This window comes from Monopterus albus, unplaced genomic scaffold (genome assembly GCF_001952655.1).
Source record: "Monopterus albus unplaced genomic scaffold, M_albus_1.0 scaffold53.1, whole genome shotgun sequence".
Taxonomy (NCBI): domain Eukaryota; kingdom Metazoa; phylum Chordata; class Actinopteri; order Synbranchiformes; family Synbranchidae; genus Monopterus; species Monopterus albus.
In genome coordinates this window covers 203,954-220,546 of record NW_018127933.1, presented here as the reverse complement: position 1 = coordinate 220,546, position 16,593 = coordinate 203,954, and the positions used below count along the sequence as shown (strand labels likewise).

Here is a 16,593-nt window from a genome sequence, read left to right as displayed (position 1 = left end):
TAAACTGGCTGCTGCAGTCCTGGGAAGTTACACAACTTTTAGTGACTGTTTCTATTTTGATTTAAATGCTTTAATCTTCTGCAGGTTATATACTGTATCTGCTCATATAGCTTGAACTTGGTAGATTTTTTTTTTTTACTGTAAAAATAATACTTATGGTGCATCGGTGAAATTATGACAGTAAGCATTTTTGGGGAAGATAACAAAGCGTATTGTTTCATTTCCGCTTGATACAGGTGTACCATATGACTGTGCTCGACATGCAGGGGTCGACTGAAACAATAATTCAGACCAGGAATTCGACGCCACCCTGTTCACACAAACCACTATAGGCTAACTGTTCAGTCCACACTGACTCCAACCTCTGTGCAGCATCTCTTGTCAGAACAGTTGTCTGTCAGCACGAGGGCAGCACGGTCTTCACCAGACTGACCGACAGCAGAGATGTACCTGACTAAAATAGTCTTCATGTCTGCTCATCAGCAGTGTTTATATGTTCTCATTTATTTATTTTATTAACTTCCTTGTCTTGAAGGGGGGGGTGAAGGGGGGGGGAGAGAAAGTAAAAACAGAAAGCTCAGTGACAACAGGAGCCTGATCCATCTGAAGAGATTCAAGTAAAAAGTTTCCACCACATAAGTAGGCTAACGGGTGATCTACCTGATTTAAACAGCTTTCTGTGGCGATTACATTTTAAATGTGCAAAAATAGACTCGGAGTGTTAAAAAAGGGGATCCAGAGATGACGTGTGTGTCGGAGTCAGCACAGTTTGATAGCTTGCATTATCAGAAACTCCTACCCATATACACAGATGGATAGCACAGTTTGATAGCACCTTAAATAAATTTGGTCGCAAAATGTGAGTGATCACTTGCAGTCTGGAGTGCTGCTATAGGTCGTCTGTGCAGGCAGCTTATTATAGCCCATAGTTACGTTTTATACTGGAAAACCTTCAGTGTCTGTAGTAGTTATGTAGGGAGCGAAGGCTGGATTAAGTGATGCAGTATAATGAGTGACGAAGTCTTGTGTGAGTGGTTAGATGGGGCACCAAACACAAGACTTTAACACAAGGGAATTTCACCACAGGCCTATTAAAATGAGATACAGACAGATATAAAATATTGTATCAATGCCTTTTTTTTGTTGAAACAACCATGTCTGGCACTGTAGTCCATCCCAGTATTCCAAGGAATTAACCGACCATATTGGATGATTCTGATTCTCACTCTCTATGCCCAGTACCAGCGTTTGTTCCAATACAGCAAGTAGTGCTTGCCCTGTATGTAACGAGATGGAAAGTAAGGATCAGGGTGGTAACTGAACTTGCAGGGTGTCAGATTTTCATGCAGTGGACTAAAGTTCGTGTCCTGTCATAAACCTGCAGATGAATTTCCCTTTTGCATGAATATAAACCATGACCTTTCTTAATCCTTTTAGAAGTGTTTGAGTTGTCTGACCCTAAATGTACCTGAATCATTTGACATCTATCCCAAACTTTCACCATACTGTCATTGCTGTGTGCAAATAAGAGAAGAAACATCTCTGGCAGAGGATATGGTTTTGCAGAATCATCCAGTCAAATTTCTTGTCTGGTGAACAGGTGTACATACTGTACATATGACTATTATCTTCCATCATATACTCCAGAATTCTCTGAATGAGAAAGAACTGTCATGTCCCAAATACAGTGCATATAGTATTGCATACTGATTCTGAGCAGGATTAAAGTGTCGTGCAAGAGACCGTAGAGTATACTCAAAGCAGACCGCAAGCATTCTAAAGACGGTTGAGTATGTTAATGCATTATTGCCCTATAATGTAATGAGCAAGGGAGATAGAAGAGCTGCTTGCAGTTAAAAAAAAGTCAGAAATCAAAATAAATTGTTGGTGGTTTCCTCTGTCACTGATCATACGAAGTTCATTACAAACAGAAGGTGAGGAAAGGCTTTGACATGTTGTCTGACTCAAATTCTTTTGTTTTACGAAGTGAGAAGTAGGACTTCTGCCTCAATCTCAAGGCTGCCACTTTTCTTTAGACTCCCTCTGCTGTTGTCTTGATTCCTGCATTTTATTTTAATGAAACCTTGGATGTTACAAGTTAGTGTACCACATCAGTCACATCAGCTAGGCAAGAGGGAGCTGCATCCTTTATTCCTCTGTGTACAAAGAGTTTTTTTTTTATAAAGAGAACTTAAAAATACTCCAAATGTTGGTGTCCTACATTCAGCTCTTTTGCATATATATTTGTGGCTTTATAGTTTATACACTTCCAAACTTTGGAGCTGCTAAATTTGGCTGTCTGGATGCTGTCACCATAATTTCTGTTGTAATTTTTCTCTCAGCTCTTCACACATTTTTTTTCTTCTCATTCTCTTTTGCTGCTGTTAACCAAGGCCATTCAGCAGGTATGAGTACAATGTGAGATTGTCAGACCTGTCTGCCATCTGTAAAGAGCCTTGTCACAATCTCTTCTCTTGGCCATATATCTGGCGCTCCTGCAAAGGGCTGCATCCTCTCCCGTGTTCCATTCAGCCGTCGGTATCCACCAACAAGGTCTTGTGAAGGAGACGGCAGCAATTCTACAGTAGAGTTTGTGGATGAAACATGAGAGAGACTGTGTGTGTGTGTTGAAACAGATGAAGAAAATGCTGATGTCAGCGGTATGCTAGTCTGGCTCTGTCCAAAGGTAACAAAATCTGCCTGCCAGCACCTTTAAAGCTCACTAGCTAGGTAGTTATATCTCGTTTGTCACTGCGAGGTTGCCAGACATCTAGTCGACCATTATATTTAATGGACAGATATGAAACCGCCATCGGCCCTCTTGTGTAGTTCTCAGCAACTTCTCTAGTTCACATCAGCATTTCCATTTTTGGAGACCTTTTTCCAAAAGTTTTATGTGGAAATGTTGATTCTTTTTTGAACATCACTACATTTCTTTTACACCACTAACACCTGTTGTTGCAGTCATTCTTATTGGTGCTGCAGAATAGCTGGTGACCTGATGGATTTTTTGAGTTTTTGTTTTGTTTGTTGTAAATTGGTAGTGCTACTTGAGAAAACAATCTGAAGACTTATTTTGTCACTGGTTTTATTTTTAAGACATTATTTCATGATATCTTTTTAAGTTATACTTAAATGGGGCAGGCTGTGTTTGGAGCAACAGCAAGTCTGTTATTTTAATATCTATAGAGGAACAGACTATATTTTAAGGACACCACTGGTGTGCTGCACAGACTTTATCCTTTGGGAGAGATGTAGCTGTGTAGTTTGAAGTATTATACACTAGAACAAAAGAATTTTACAACACTGGATTGTTCATCTGAGTGGTACTGTAGGTCATTAGAAATGATGAACTGACCCACCACAGCCCTAATATGTTTTCCCTTTACATTGGATCCCATGCAGACACTACAGCTGCCTCCCACTTCCATCCTATAAAGTATGCACTATGAACTAATCTGAATATGTTTGGCAATCAAAGCCAGAACAAGACATTAGTGCAGTTTGCCATACTTGGAGACAATTTTATTGGATGAGTCACCAGATGTTAATCAAACTATGGATTTTGGAGTTCTGCTGACAGTAGTAAAAAATTTGGAAATTACAAGATAGCACCCTCTGCCCTGAGACTTCCCCACTAAATGTGCTCTAAGTATTTCTTTTTTCCAGCTGGGAATAGGCTCTCCATTTTCTTGTGTCTGTCTCTGCACACTCAATAATCGGGCAGACTGAAGAAGAATACTGACATCTGAGCAGATTTTGGGCATGTAGTATAAATGTAGTATAAAATTGGGACACATCTACAATTTGTCATCCCCAGGTCCCACAGTGAAAAGGTTTATGGAGCCACATTGTTAGATCCCCTAATTGAAATGGTTACCCTGCCACCGTTCCCAAACGTGTATCACCAGATATTTGCCTGAAGCCATAAGAATGATTGTTGCAAAGCAGGAGTTCTGTTTTCCACTTTGCCAGATGACACCTCTGAGATTTACCAGGAAAAAGCAGTTTGTCAGGCTTGTATTTTACAGGCATAAAACCCAATAATCCTACTAATGCACTCTTGGCCTGTGATTTGTTCTCGTTTGGCATCGCAGAAAGTGCAAGGGTAAACACCACGCTGAAACATGAGCCTAACAGGGGTGGGTGAGCTGCACTGGCAGCTGCCTGGCACAACCTCCCATCAGGGAGAGGGTGGACAGGCCTGAGGAGAGATAATTAGAACCTCATTGATTTGTGTAGATTAATGTACTTTTAAAAAAAAGCCCTCTTTCTATTTTTGCTTGTCAGTATTTATACACGGTTTCAGGCCTCCATTATCAATAGTAAAAGTGGAAGTAGGATTTGCTGCACTGATTTAATAATTAAGAAAACAAACTAAGATGTTTCAGATGCTCTTATAAGCTCAGATAAATAAATAGATGAGTCTTTATCCTACCATGATAATACTGTACTTGAGCTCTTTCTTGCCGTCACCATCTGTGGTGTTTCTGCACTGCTCCTGGTAGTCAGAGATCACCTGTCAATCAGTGTGGCTGCATCAGATGAAGTTTCTCATTTGGTTGCTGGCACTCTGATTATATAGCAGCTTTTACTTCTGTTTCTTTTGAACTAAAAGGAAACAGACAGGTCTGTGTCTGTACAATGCAATATCTCTTTGGCAGCACATCTTTACCTTCTGCTTCTTTCTGGCCTTTTTTGCCTTTAGTTCATACATGATCCATTTCACTGAGATCAGGTGAGTAACTTGGCTAGTCAAGAAATTTCCATTGTTCAGTCATTTAAAAAAATGTCGGTGGCCTTTTCAGCATATTCAGGATCTACTGCGCTCTCCTAAAAAGGGGCCATGGGCCTTTAAAGCTGAGCATCAGCACTTTAGCAGCATAATCAGTGTTGTGCTGTCACTGCCCTAATACCTATCTGCTGTACTGTAACCCAGTGATAGTTGCAAACCTGGCATTTATAGGAAATACTGCCATTTGTTATCTTAACAATAAACATTTAAAATTAAAATTGATAACTGAATGTACTTTATGTCCTCTCAAAGCTAGAGAATTTGTACCTCACCATGTTGCTTGTGACTCTCACAGACTGTGTACAGCTTTTCCATTATATAACAATGGGCAGCTTCCATTGCTACTGCTCTGTGAGGCTAATGGCCAGTGTGCCGCGTACAAACAACACCACACATCATCATAGGGCTCTTCATAGTGCTAACAGGGTTGGATTTGTTTATCTGGGTCCTGGCAGGCTGGATGTCCAGCAGTTCTCCTGCATTGTGGAGTGTCACTGTCAAATTACATTTATAAATAGATTTTGGCTCAATGCTGGCACCACCCCGTCACTGAGTCCTTGAGTCCTGGCTGGATTCTGCCATCTGTCTGAAAGCATTAGGGTGTTCAGCCTCAGCTGGCAGGACACATAGGATGCTGCCTGCTTTCTGTAGAGATGACTGTAAGGGATTTGTGTGGAGGTCGATGTAAAGAGGTGGATTCTAAAACTACAGCTCAACAAATTTCTTATTTAACGTGTAATGGCGTTGTATTTCATTTTGGCATTTAGCTGTACAAAAGAAGAGACCAATAGCGATAGAAAAAGTGGAGTTTGTTTAGGAAGTATTATCAAATCTGTCAGTATATCAATATGTGTACCATTTGGGGTGGGTTGGTGGTGGTTGTAGCCAAGGCTAAAAATAACAGCTACAGTACCTTCAGCTTAGTTCATTCAAACCAGTTTCATAAATAATACTGTAGTTCTTTTGCTGTGCTCTTTGAGTGCAGTTACTATGTCTGGGTATAAGGACTGGTGTTAATGCAAATTTGTTGTTTTCATGAAAATTATAGACCATTTGCATTAGATAAATTTGTTAAAGTTTAAATAGTGAAACCAGATTCTGCTCTTATTTTGGCATTTTGAGCTTGTAAAGCAGTCATTTTTGTAAGACAAAGACATTTTTCATGCTTTAAAATGTTTATTTCCCTGCTGCAGACATGAGCTAATGGATTTTTGAGGTATAGATGGCATTGATCATTTTCTTTGTCAGATTCAGTTAGAATGTTTTTCACCTTATACTCTCATTAATATTCATCATTCATAACCACATAAAGGTATTAGTCAGGTCCAGGCCTGGCTGTTACGAAAAGGTCACGAGATTTGTCTCTTCTTCAGGTGCATTTTCTCATCTCTGATTCTTAAGGAACCGTGAGCTGTGATGTTAAAGCTGGGCCACGGTATCCACTCCATCATGGCAGACATCTCACTCCATTTCCACTGTTAGCCTTTTATACCACATTTACGGCAGTGCAGGTTTTCAGTGCTAATCAGTCCCTGCTCCTTTCCTCTTCATTCATCACTATACCTCCATCTTGCTACTTTTCTCTTTCCTCCTCATCCTTTCCTCTTTCACCTGTACAGTCAACTGCCTTCACTCCTTGCTTCCCCTAACTTCATTCCTCTCCGCAGTAGCAGACCCGTCGATCTCTGCCTCCATTTTCCTCTCACCTCTTTTTCCTGTTCTTTCCCACTCCCTTTTCCTCCCCCCCGCTGTTCTTCGTTTTCATCATTTGTTGAAGGGTTGAGTGTGACCGGATGCTGGTAATCTGCTGGGCTGATTGCATTGGACATGCATGAATGATACCAATCCTTGTTCCCAGTTTCCTCTCGCTTTGAGTCGTGACTTTAATCCTCACTAATGGATGATGGTGTTGAGTATTCCATGAATTGCACTGTGCTGGAATGACAGAGACTTTGAGACGGACATTGCCATGTAGTCACCACATAGGAAATATTACTGGGTTGTGATTACAAGGTTTGGCTTAATGCCGTAACTAAAGGCTGATTCATAGCCAAATATTATTTGCAATTTCATAAATGACTACTTATAAATTAGCAGAGGAACCCCTTCAAATATATACACTCTAACCTTTCTGTTTTCAGTTATGGACAAAATAATTTGAGGTCGAGCTTCAGTTCAGTAAGGTTAGTGTTTGTTTTTGTCCAACCAGTGCCACCTCTTGTTTTAATAGTTCTCTCCTGCTTTGTCTCGAACGGTCAACGCCTCTCGCGGTGGAACCAGGAGAAACTGCGTCCTAAATACTGTAGAAATTACTTTCAAGAATTTTTCTGACACTTACTATAGGAATAAGCTTCTCTCCAAAAAAACAACCAAAAAAACTATTGCTGAAGATCGTGTTATTGACAAGGAATTTAGAGATATACGTATATAACTCCCTATGTGTTTCCAGAGGTAAATCTGAAAGGAATAAAACACCTTGCTGTTTGCCTATCACAGTTTTTCAGGATAGTACAGCTGACAGTTCACATCCATATATTGTGAAGCAGACTGTGGTAAATGTGTGCAGATAGACTTGCTCTGTTTTTAGATAACAATGTTTTGTTCTCCCACAAATCTTCCTAAAATGTATAACTGTTTTTATAACTGCTGAGGTGAAGGTGATACGATGACATGAACTCTTCCATATGTAACAAATAAAGCTGTTGTCTCTTTGCCTGTGGCTGGAGCCTCAAATAATTCCTTGCCACGGTGCAGTTTATCTGAGATGAACATCTTGATATTCTCTCCCTCCCTGCTCTTCACCTTTTCAGCTTCCTCCTCTCTTAAGCTGCTTCTCTTTAGTGATTAGTGGCTTAAAATATTGTGTGAACTTTACTCATTTTACAGCTCACTAAACAGAATCACTCAGACATAAAGGTGATTAAAATGAGACTGACAGTGAAGTCTGTGGAAAAAGTGCAGGAGTGCCTGCTCTCCATTAGTTTAATTAGATTACTTTAGTCTGATATGGGCTCTTTCAAGTCATCACCCAATTATATATGCTCTTTTTGTTGGGGGCTCTGAGCACTGGAGTGTGCATTTACGTATTGCCTCCCTTTACCCCGCCATGCACACACACACTCATAAATATACATAAACGTGCATAGGCTGAATGTTCAGTTCCATCTGGACTAACACTGGCAGCCTTTTAAAATGATATGCATTCATTTTTAATTAAAATCTAAACTTAGGTGTTTTTCCACTGAATATTTTATATTCCTTGGGGAAAGTGAAGAGTTCAGTGTTAAATTGATTTCTCATTAGTCAGCTGTCATATTGCTTGTCTTCACATTGTTTGTACCTCACTGTAATGCCACTGAATGTTTTAATGTTTGGACGTTGATTCATATCTCCAAGGTTCAGTGAATACAGTATTTATTAATGATTAGCAGTTGTGTCTGTAGAAAATGCACATTATTTGTCTGGTTTCTTCTGAACTATGTTTTAAGATGGAATGATTATTGGGTAACTATGTAATCACTGCCAGTATAGCCATCATCCATCCATCCATTATCTGCTGGAGCCAACACATTTTAAAGGAGTGATAAGTGAATCTTCAGCTGGTAAATGTTTCGGTTACAGCTAAGCTAACAGTTTGTTGACTATCCACTGCAGCTAGCTTCTGGTTTCCAAATTAGCCTTTGCTGCTAAGGCTGAGAGAGATGGCCAGAATTTTCTATCAAAACATAGATGAAAGTATTTGATATTCTGTGACTGATGTCCAGTAAAAACTAAACTGTGCAGCATTTACATCTAATCAAGTTACTTCACTCGCTTATGTAAAACAACAATTTTGTAAAATATGAGTGTTTATGTAATTAAATTATGAATCCACTGAACATCTGAATTATACACAAACCTTATGCTACAGTATGGTTATGTCACTGGTGTGTGTGTGTATATATATAATGGTGAGCTGTTCCGATTCATGTGTCATGAAACTACACACAACTACAAACAATATGACTTCAGTACATTTAATAGTTGATTGATTCAAGTGCAGAGTCAAACTCAATGTAAAGCTTTAAAAATACAATCTCAGTCATCTCTGATGTGATTCTGAGTGCTTTTATGTAGGTTTTCTTTTTAAATAAAATACAGTATATGACAGATAAACCTCTTTAGAGTCATTTTCTTTGATAAATCTGTAAAGTAAACACTGAGAAACAGGGCAGCATAACTGGTCAACGTCAAAGATACTTTCATTCGTATTTAGGTAGTGTAACTTTTGACACAACACGTCCCTTTTTCTGTGTAAACACTATTGTCTTAATTTTTCTTTTTAGATTTGTAGAGTTCAACATACTGTACTGTTCTTTTTAAGAGAATCCTCGTATTAACTGTAGAATGAATTACCACCTTTCTGTTGGCACCTGAATTATCATAAAAACCACTCTTGAGCTGCAGCACTTTTTGTGCCTGCTCCACATCACACACACGTCCTCTGATCTCCCTTTTAGAAATAGCTCAACAGGCTTACAATTTTTTTTTCTCAAATTAAAAAAATAGCTTGTATCATCGACTTTACACAATACCAAAAACAATGTGCTTTTTCCCATATAGTGTATAGTGCTGAGTTCAGCTGCCCCCACCGCCCACCAGCTGTAGTTACAGTGCAGCCATTTCCTTTTTTTTCTGAGGTGGGTGGTGGTCACAGGATACATCACGGAGGCCTCTCTCCGTGGAACTTTCGGTGTCTGTACCTTCCATTCTTTTCCTTGGTCATGTTGATACAGGCGTTGTGCTTGTTGCTCTGCAAGTGATTCCAGTACTTGATGAGTTCATTGGGGTGGAACTGATGTGAGGTGATCAGGTGGCTGTACTTGCAACTGGAGTAAGACACCCGCCAATGGTTGAAAAGGAACTCATTAGGAGGGGGCACTGGTTCGATGCGCAGCTTCGCCAGGCAGATCCCCACATAAACGTCCTCCAAGTGCAGCCTGCGTATGCTGAGAGAGGCCTGGTAGATCAGCTCAGCCATGTCCCCTGAGAACACGTACCCTGTGCCTGAGCAAAATATCGGGTAGCGCTCACTTGGGTACAGCTCTGGTGGCATGTACCACTTGCTGTCCTTGTTTCGGTTTGGTGCATAGCCCCTCATCAGGTAGCCGGTGAAGTACCTCAGCTTGGGAGGAAGCTCAGGCTTCAGCAGCTTTTGGATGAGATATTCAGTATTGACAAACATGTCACTGTCTGTCTTCATCACATAAGAGGCATGTGGGCAGTAGGTGGCAACCCAGTTCATGCCCATCAGGGTTTTGATGGTCAGGTTGTAATAAGTGTCCTGATAGTCCTGTTGGATTATGTCGTGGTATACACGGCTCTCTTCTTCTATGCTGCTCTGGAGGAAGGTGTCTGAGCTCTTTCCTGTGCCGAGCAGGAAGAGACGGACAAATCCCAGGCCCATTGCTACACTCTCATTCCCCCACGTCTGGCGAATGGCGTTGCGGGCATCAACCTGTATGGGCTCTGCAGCAATAAGAAGAATGAGGAATGGCATGCTGTCCCTGCACTTGAAGGGCTCATTGAGTATGTAGTGGTAGGGCTGAGCACTGAGCTTCCCTCCCACACCCATCTCATTCTGTAAACTGTTATTTGTGCTCATTGAGTCCCCAAGCCCCATTACGCCCATCCTGGCTCCTCCTCCTGCCTCTCCATTCGCCCCCTCTACTTGCTGAGAGCTGAGGTTGAAGAGAGGCTTTGGTGCTACATATCTTGTCTCCCTCCACAGGCTCCTCAGGGGGCTGCTGTGGTTGGCGTCTCCCTTGGGGCTGCGGAAACCCCTGACTGTGTAGGCCAGTGGGCTTTCCCGAGGCCCATTACGTCCCGGGAACCAGTCCTGGTGGCTAAAAAACAAGAAGAAGGTGAAGATCAGAGCCAGCGAGAGGAGGCCGGCCACATGGGTCCGAAAGAGCGAACGCTTGACAGTACAGGTCATCTTGATAGGACAGCAGTGCCGCCGTCTCCACTGCATGGTGCAGATTGGGGTCGCAGGAGGCTGCTGCTGCTTGGTAACAGGCGACGATGGTTACAGACAGTCACCTCAAACATGTGGTTGCCAACAATCAGAGGGTTATCTGAGCTGGCAGATGGGTTGGAGTGAGCCTCCTGGTGGAGTCAGGGGAATGTTTGAGCCCTTCAATGCAACTTGGAGCAGTGTTAAAAGGGCTCCTGATGGAGCTGGGAAGTCGATGATTCTCTGGCTCTTCTTTGGCAATGCAGACAAGCACAGTGTCATGCCCTGTCTCGTCTTCTTCAGGATATGATAAGGGTCACCTCCTCTGTGTTAGCTCTGTCTAATCTGAAAAGAGAAAAAATAAACAGTCTTGGCATCGATACAACAAGCACTTTCTATTCACTGGCGCTGAGCCACCTGTCGTCTGAGTTGCAGATATGTTTCGTATTCTATTTGTGGAGAGAAATGTACTTATCTCAATTATTTTTTATGGTTGGTTTTGACACAGAATAAATCTGAACTAACTTCTGCATAGCCTCAATTAGTGCTTTCTCTCAGTGCAGTGCCCACTAAGGTATATGGTTGTTTTAGTAAGCTGACTTAACATTTTGAAAGGGGCAAGCTAAATCAATACAATAGCGCTCTATTATCTTTGATTGGACAGGGATGTAGAACACAGCAAGATCTGGAGATGTGGCTCTATCAGGAAAGAAAGTAGAAGATTTAGAGAATACTGTTGTGAGCATGTCAGTGTGCAGAAGGGAAGATTGGTGCTGTAGAAATGACTGTGCATGGCTGTGAGAAAAAAGGCACATGCAGAAGTTCCTATTGCTTCCTAAGAATATTGTCTGGATTGTCACAAACTCATCTCAGCAAAAACCTTCTAAAAATAGTGAAGAATAAAACATTAATTCTTCTGAAGTTCTTGGTGGGCACTATGATGATACAGTGGTTGCTTCTTGCATGTCATTGTCATTAATGGCTGGGACAGAAGTATAAATTGCAGGTTTGCCCAATGTGGTGTCGGCTAATGCTACTATGAGCCGCTTGGGCGAGTGTCATCTGACCCCCCCCCACCACCGCACATCAACAGCCAGGCAGGAGATGCATCTGTCAAAATGAGTTTTCAAGGTCCAACAGGCAGTGGTGCCAAAGTCTGAGCCAGCCTCTGGCGATAACAGCTTTCACCTGCCATTCACCTCACACCTTTGGCTTATCAGTGCTGCCTGCAGTCAGTGCTGAGACCACCCAGGCTGCTCGACCGCCTAACACAAACAGGTATAATTACAGGACATACTGTACAAGGAAACATAAATATAATGTATGCAAACACACAAACATGCAACAATGCAAACAAAATGTGACATGAATAATTGCAACTGTTGCCCACAGGGATTTGTGTACCAAGGGAAGCACAAAGGCAATTGGTCGTTGTCTTCTTTACATCCTGGATTTTTTTTAATCAGTTTTCTCTTGTACAGCTCATCACCTGATGTAATGCATTCCTGTTATTGGTTAACTCAGTATTGTCAATATGTGAAAATGAGATTACGTAAGGGTCGAAGATCGAGATCGAAAAATGATTAGTCGTACAGCCCTGTGCTGCACACAACTACTTGTGTGTATACACTCGTATACAGAATGCATGTGCACATCACACAGTTATATATATGTCCACAGTATATGGACAGTTGTTAATTTATTTAAATTAAATTATATGTTATTTTATTGTTGATGAATGTGTGCAGTTGTTTTTTTATGAGCTACTGGACAGTTGAATTTCCCTTTGGGGATGAATAAAGTATCTTTTCTATCTATCTATCTATCTATATCTATAGCTACAGTATATATCTCTATATGTATATACTGTACACACATCTCAAACACACACATCACCAGAGAAAACTGAATATGCCAGCAGAAGCTTGCAGGTTGTACTAGACTCTAGTGAATACTAATGTAGCAGCAGTGCAAGTCTTGAGTCCTTCCTTCTTGGGTGTGTTCATTTGCTGATTGCCTGCTCTGCCTTTTTATTTGTTTGCTTGCTTTTTAATAATTTGAAGGTACCAAAGAAAGCATATTCTACATTCCAGCTTAGTGTGAGGCAGATTTTTGAAACATCAAATTTTCATTTCCTGCTGTGTTTGCTCATTCATCATGACAAGTGGCAAGGAACACGATAACCTTTTCAGGCGAGTGTGCACACCCAGCGCAGGCAATTACAGGAGAATGAGAGGGGGCAGGGCTGGCTTTGTTTTAAAGGTTACCATACTCTACATGGAAGCATATCTAGCGCTTGAGAGATTTCTTCTGTCAATTAAAAGAACATCTAGTTACGTGTGCTCTGAAGTAGACACTCATTGACATAATGCATTGTCTAGCGCCTCACCCTGACCCTAACCATCAGAACTAAATGCCTAACCATAACCCTTCACCTAAACTAATTCTAACCTGAACCCTAAAACCAAGTCCTAACAATGTGAGGACCAGCCAAAATGTCCTCACTTTCCATAAATGTCCTCACAAAAAAAAAATAAAAATACTTTTTTGGTCCTCACTATGCAGCAAGTACAAGAACACACATGCATGCAGAGATAGTCACTTGGAGTGGATGCCCACATAAGCCCACATCCTCCCACCCACACACTCAGAAGCAAACAACCATGAGTGTATGAATTTGGTTTTCTTTTTTTGTTTTTGTTTTGTTTTCAATGTAAATGCCAATTCCACTTTTACTTTTTAGTAGTTCCATTTAATCTGCCAATGCTTCTCCTCATTAATTCATTTTCTTGCCTCCCATCAATGTCACTTCCATGCAAGCCAATTAGTTACACTAGCACTAATTACAGCCCCAGCGATTCTGCAGCGGTCAGTAATCAGAACGAAGGCTGGGGGAGTGACACAGTGGGGACCTATAAGGCACACATTATAGTGTTGTTTCTGTCACCACATCAGCTTCAAATGTTGAGGAAAAACAGAATAATAAGAGGAACAGCTTTCTACAGCAAGGTACACACACTACTCTCCACTATTTTTCTTTGTTTTCATGCCTACATAAACAGCTCAGCCTGTTTTTGCCTCCAAAGTGTGTAACGCCTGTAACACAAGCTTAACTGATGTCAATGAGGATATGACCTTCATTCAGTAAAACATTGCACTTTGTGATAGTGACACATTTTCCTCAGGAAAAGTACAGCTCCCTTTTGTAAGCCGTTTAGAGTGGCTGTTCACTGAAGTTAGAGGTTAAATTCAGCTTTAATGAAACAGGCTAGACTGATTATGTGGCTGGCTGAGGTTTTTGTTTCATTTAATAGCACTGCCTCCAAGCTGCAGTCCTCATTCAACCACTACATTTATGATTTATTTTAATGTTAATATAGGGTTGTGGTTCATGGCCTTTGAGGTAAAGAAAACTCAGGGTTCTTACAGAATCCCCCGACAAAGGCCACAGGACAAAGCACTACTTTAATAAAGAAATCATAAATGCTGCCACTGAATGAGTACTGTCGCTTCTAGGGCTGAAAATAACGATTATTTTATCTATCAGTTACTGTAGCCTGTTATTTTGTCAGTTAATCAATTTAGTTTTTTCTGTAAAATGTCAGAAAATAGTTGGATGTCTATGACAATTTCCTAGATCCCCATATAACATTGCTCCTGTTGGCTTTGTTTAAACTTGGTATTAAAATGTGTCAGTGATCTGATCACAACTGGACACGTACATGCATCTCCAAGGTGTCCAGCTGACCACGTGTATTCAGATTTTGCTATTGCTGTGACACCTCTCCTTTTCACAGTTATTATGTCTGTCTGTTTTCAGCTGCTTATTCACAAACATCTGAGGAAAAACTCCTGAAACCAAACTACAGTGGTGTGAAAAAGTGTTTGCCCCCTTACTGATTTCTTATCTTTTTGCATGTTTGTCACACTGTAATGTTTCAGATCGTCAAACAAATTTATATATTAGTCAAAGATAACACAAGTAAACACATCATGCAGTTTTTAAATGAAGGTTTTTATTATTAAGGGAAAACAAAATCCAAAACTATAGAGCCCTGTGTGAACAAGTGTTTGCCCCCCTGTCAAAACACTGGTTTATCGCACCTGAGTTCAATTTCTCTTGCCACACCTGTTCGCAATCAAGAAATCACTTAAATAGGACCTGCCTGACAAAGTGAAGTAGACCAAAAGATCCTCAAAAGCTAGACATCATGCCGAGATCCAAAGAAATTCAAAAACAAATGAGAAAGAGAATAATGGAGCTCTATCAGTCCGGAAAAGGTTATAAAGCCATTTCTAAAGCTTTGGGACGGCAGCGAACCACAGTGAGAGCCATTATCCACAAATGGCGAAAACATGGAACAGTGGAGAACCTTCCCAGGAGTGGCCGGCCGACCAAAATTACCCCAAGAGCACAGCGACAACTCATCCAAGAGGTCACAAAAGACCCCACAACAACATCCAAAGAACTGCAGGCCTCACTTGCCTCAGTTAAGGTGAGTGTTCATGACTCCACCATAAGAAAGAGACTGGGCAAAAATGGTTTGCATGGCAGAGTTCCAAGACAAAAACCACTGCTGAGCAAAAAGAACATAAAGGCTCGTCTCAGTTTTGCCAGAAAACATCTTGATGATCCCCAAGACTTTTGGGATAATACTCTGTGGACAGACGAGACAAAAGTTGAACTTTTTGGAAGGTGTGTGTCCCATTATGTGTGGCGTAAAAGTAACACCGCATTTCAGAAAAAGAACATCATACCAACAGTAAAATATGGTGGTGGTAATGGGATGGTCTGGGGCTGTTTTGCTGCTTCAGGCCCTGGAAGACTTGCTGTGATAAATGGAACCATGAATTCTGCTGTGTACCAAAATATCCTGAAGGAGAATGTCCGGCCATCCGTTTGTGACCTCAAGCTGAAGCGAACTTGGGTTCTGCAGCAGGACAATGATCCAAAGCACACCAGCAAGTCCACTTCTGAATGGCTGAAGAAAAACAAAATGAAGACTTTGGAGTGGCCTAGTCAAAGTCCTGACCTGAATCCAATTGAGATGCTGTGGCATGACCTTAAAAAGGCAGTTCATGCCCGAAAACCCTCCAATGTGGCTGACTTACAACAATTCTGCAAAGATGAGTGGGCCAAAATTCCTCCACAGCGCTGTAAAAGACTCATGGCAAGTTATCGAAAACGCTTGATTGCAGTTGTTGCTGCTAAGGGTGGCCCAACCAGTTATTAGGTTTAGGGGGCAAACACTTATTCACACAGGGCTTTGTAGTTTTGGATTTTGTTTTCCCTTAATAATAAAAACCTTCATTTAAAAACTGCATGATTGAACAAATGTTAAGCACTATACAATAGATGTATCAGGATGTCATCTTATCGGTTCAGTGACAAGATGAACAAGGAGTTCTACAGCAGATATGTCCCCCACAGAGTCCTGATCTTAAAATCCTGGAGTCAGTCTGCAATTTCATGAAGAGACAGAAGACGTTGAGGCAGCCTAATACCACAGAAGAACTGTGGTAAACTCTCCAAGATACTTGGAACAACATACCAGCCAAGTACCTTGAAGGAACTGTGTGCAAATGTGCCTCAGAGAAATGGTTTTTTGAATCACCCTGATGATTCTGTTACGGCAACTCTAGTAGCCTAATCTTTAAAAATGCATGTAGCACAGACAAACATGGTGTTTTAGTTAGCCTCCAAGTTGCACCTTCCCCTTTAGCTGTTAAGGGGAAGGTGCATGACAGTAATACAGCAAGTCATTTGTTTGTTTTTTGATTAACCTCTTGTCATGAAAGAGTG

General features: G+C 41.1%; 1 protein-coding gene and 1 long non-coding RNA gene across 4 annotated transcripts in view; one reads left to right on the top strand and one right to left on the bottom strand.

Moving 5' to 3' along the window:
* LOC109961241 (uncharacterized) overlaps positions 1 to 16,593 on the top strand; it is a 38,561-nt gene that overhangs the window by 19,020 nt on the left and 2,948 nt on the right. The gene's annotated exons all lie outside the window — the stretch shown is intronic.
* Positions 8,798 to 16,593, bottom strand: part of b3galt2 (UDP-Gal:betaGlcNAc beta 1,3-galactosyltransferase, polypeptide 2) — a 12,778-nt gene continuing 4,982 nt past the window's right edge. For both annotated transcript variants that reach the window (XM_020601915.1, XM_020601916.1), the window contains one exon: positions 8,798 to 11,135. In XM_020601915.1, the coding sequence (XP_020457571.1) occupies positions 9,498 to 10,808 (1,311 nt within the window). In that variant the 5' untranslated portion in view covers positions 10,809 to 11,135 and the 3' untranslated portion in view covers positions 8,798 to 9,497. The remainder of the gene's footprint in view (positions 11,136 to 16,593) is intronic.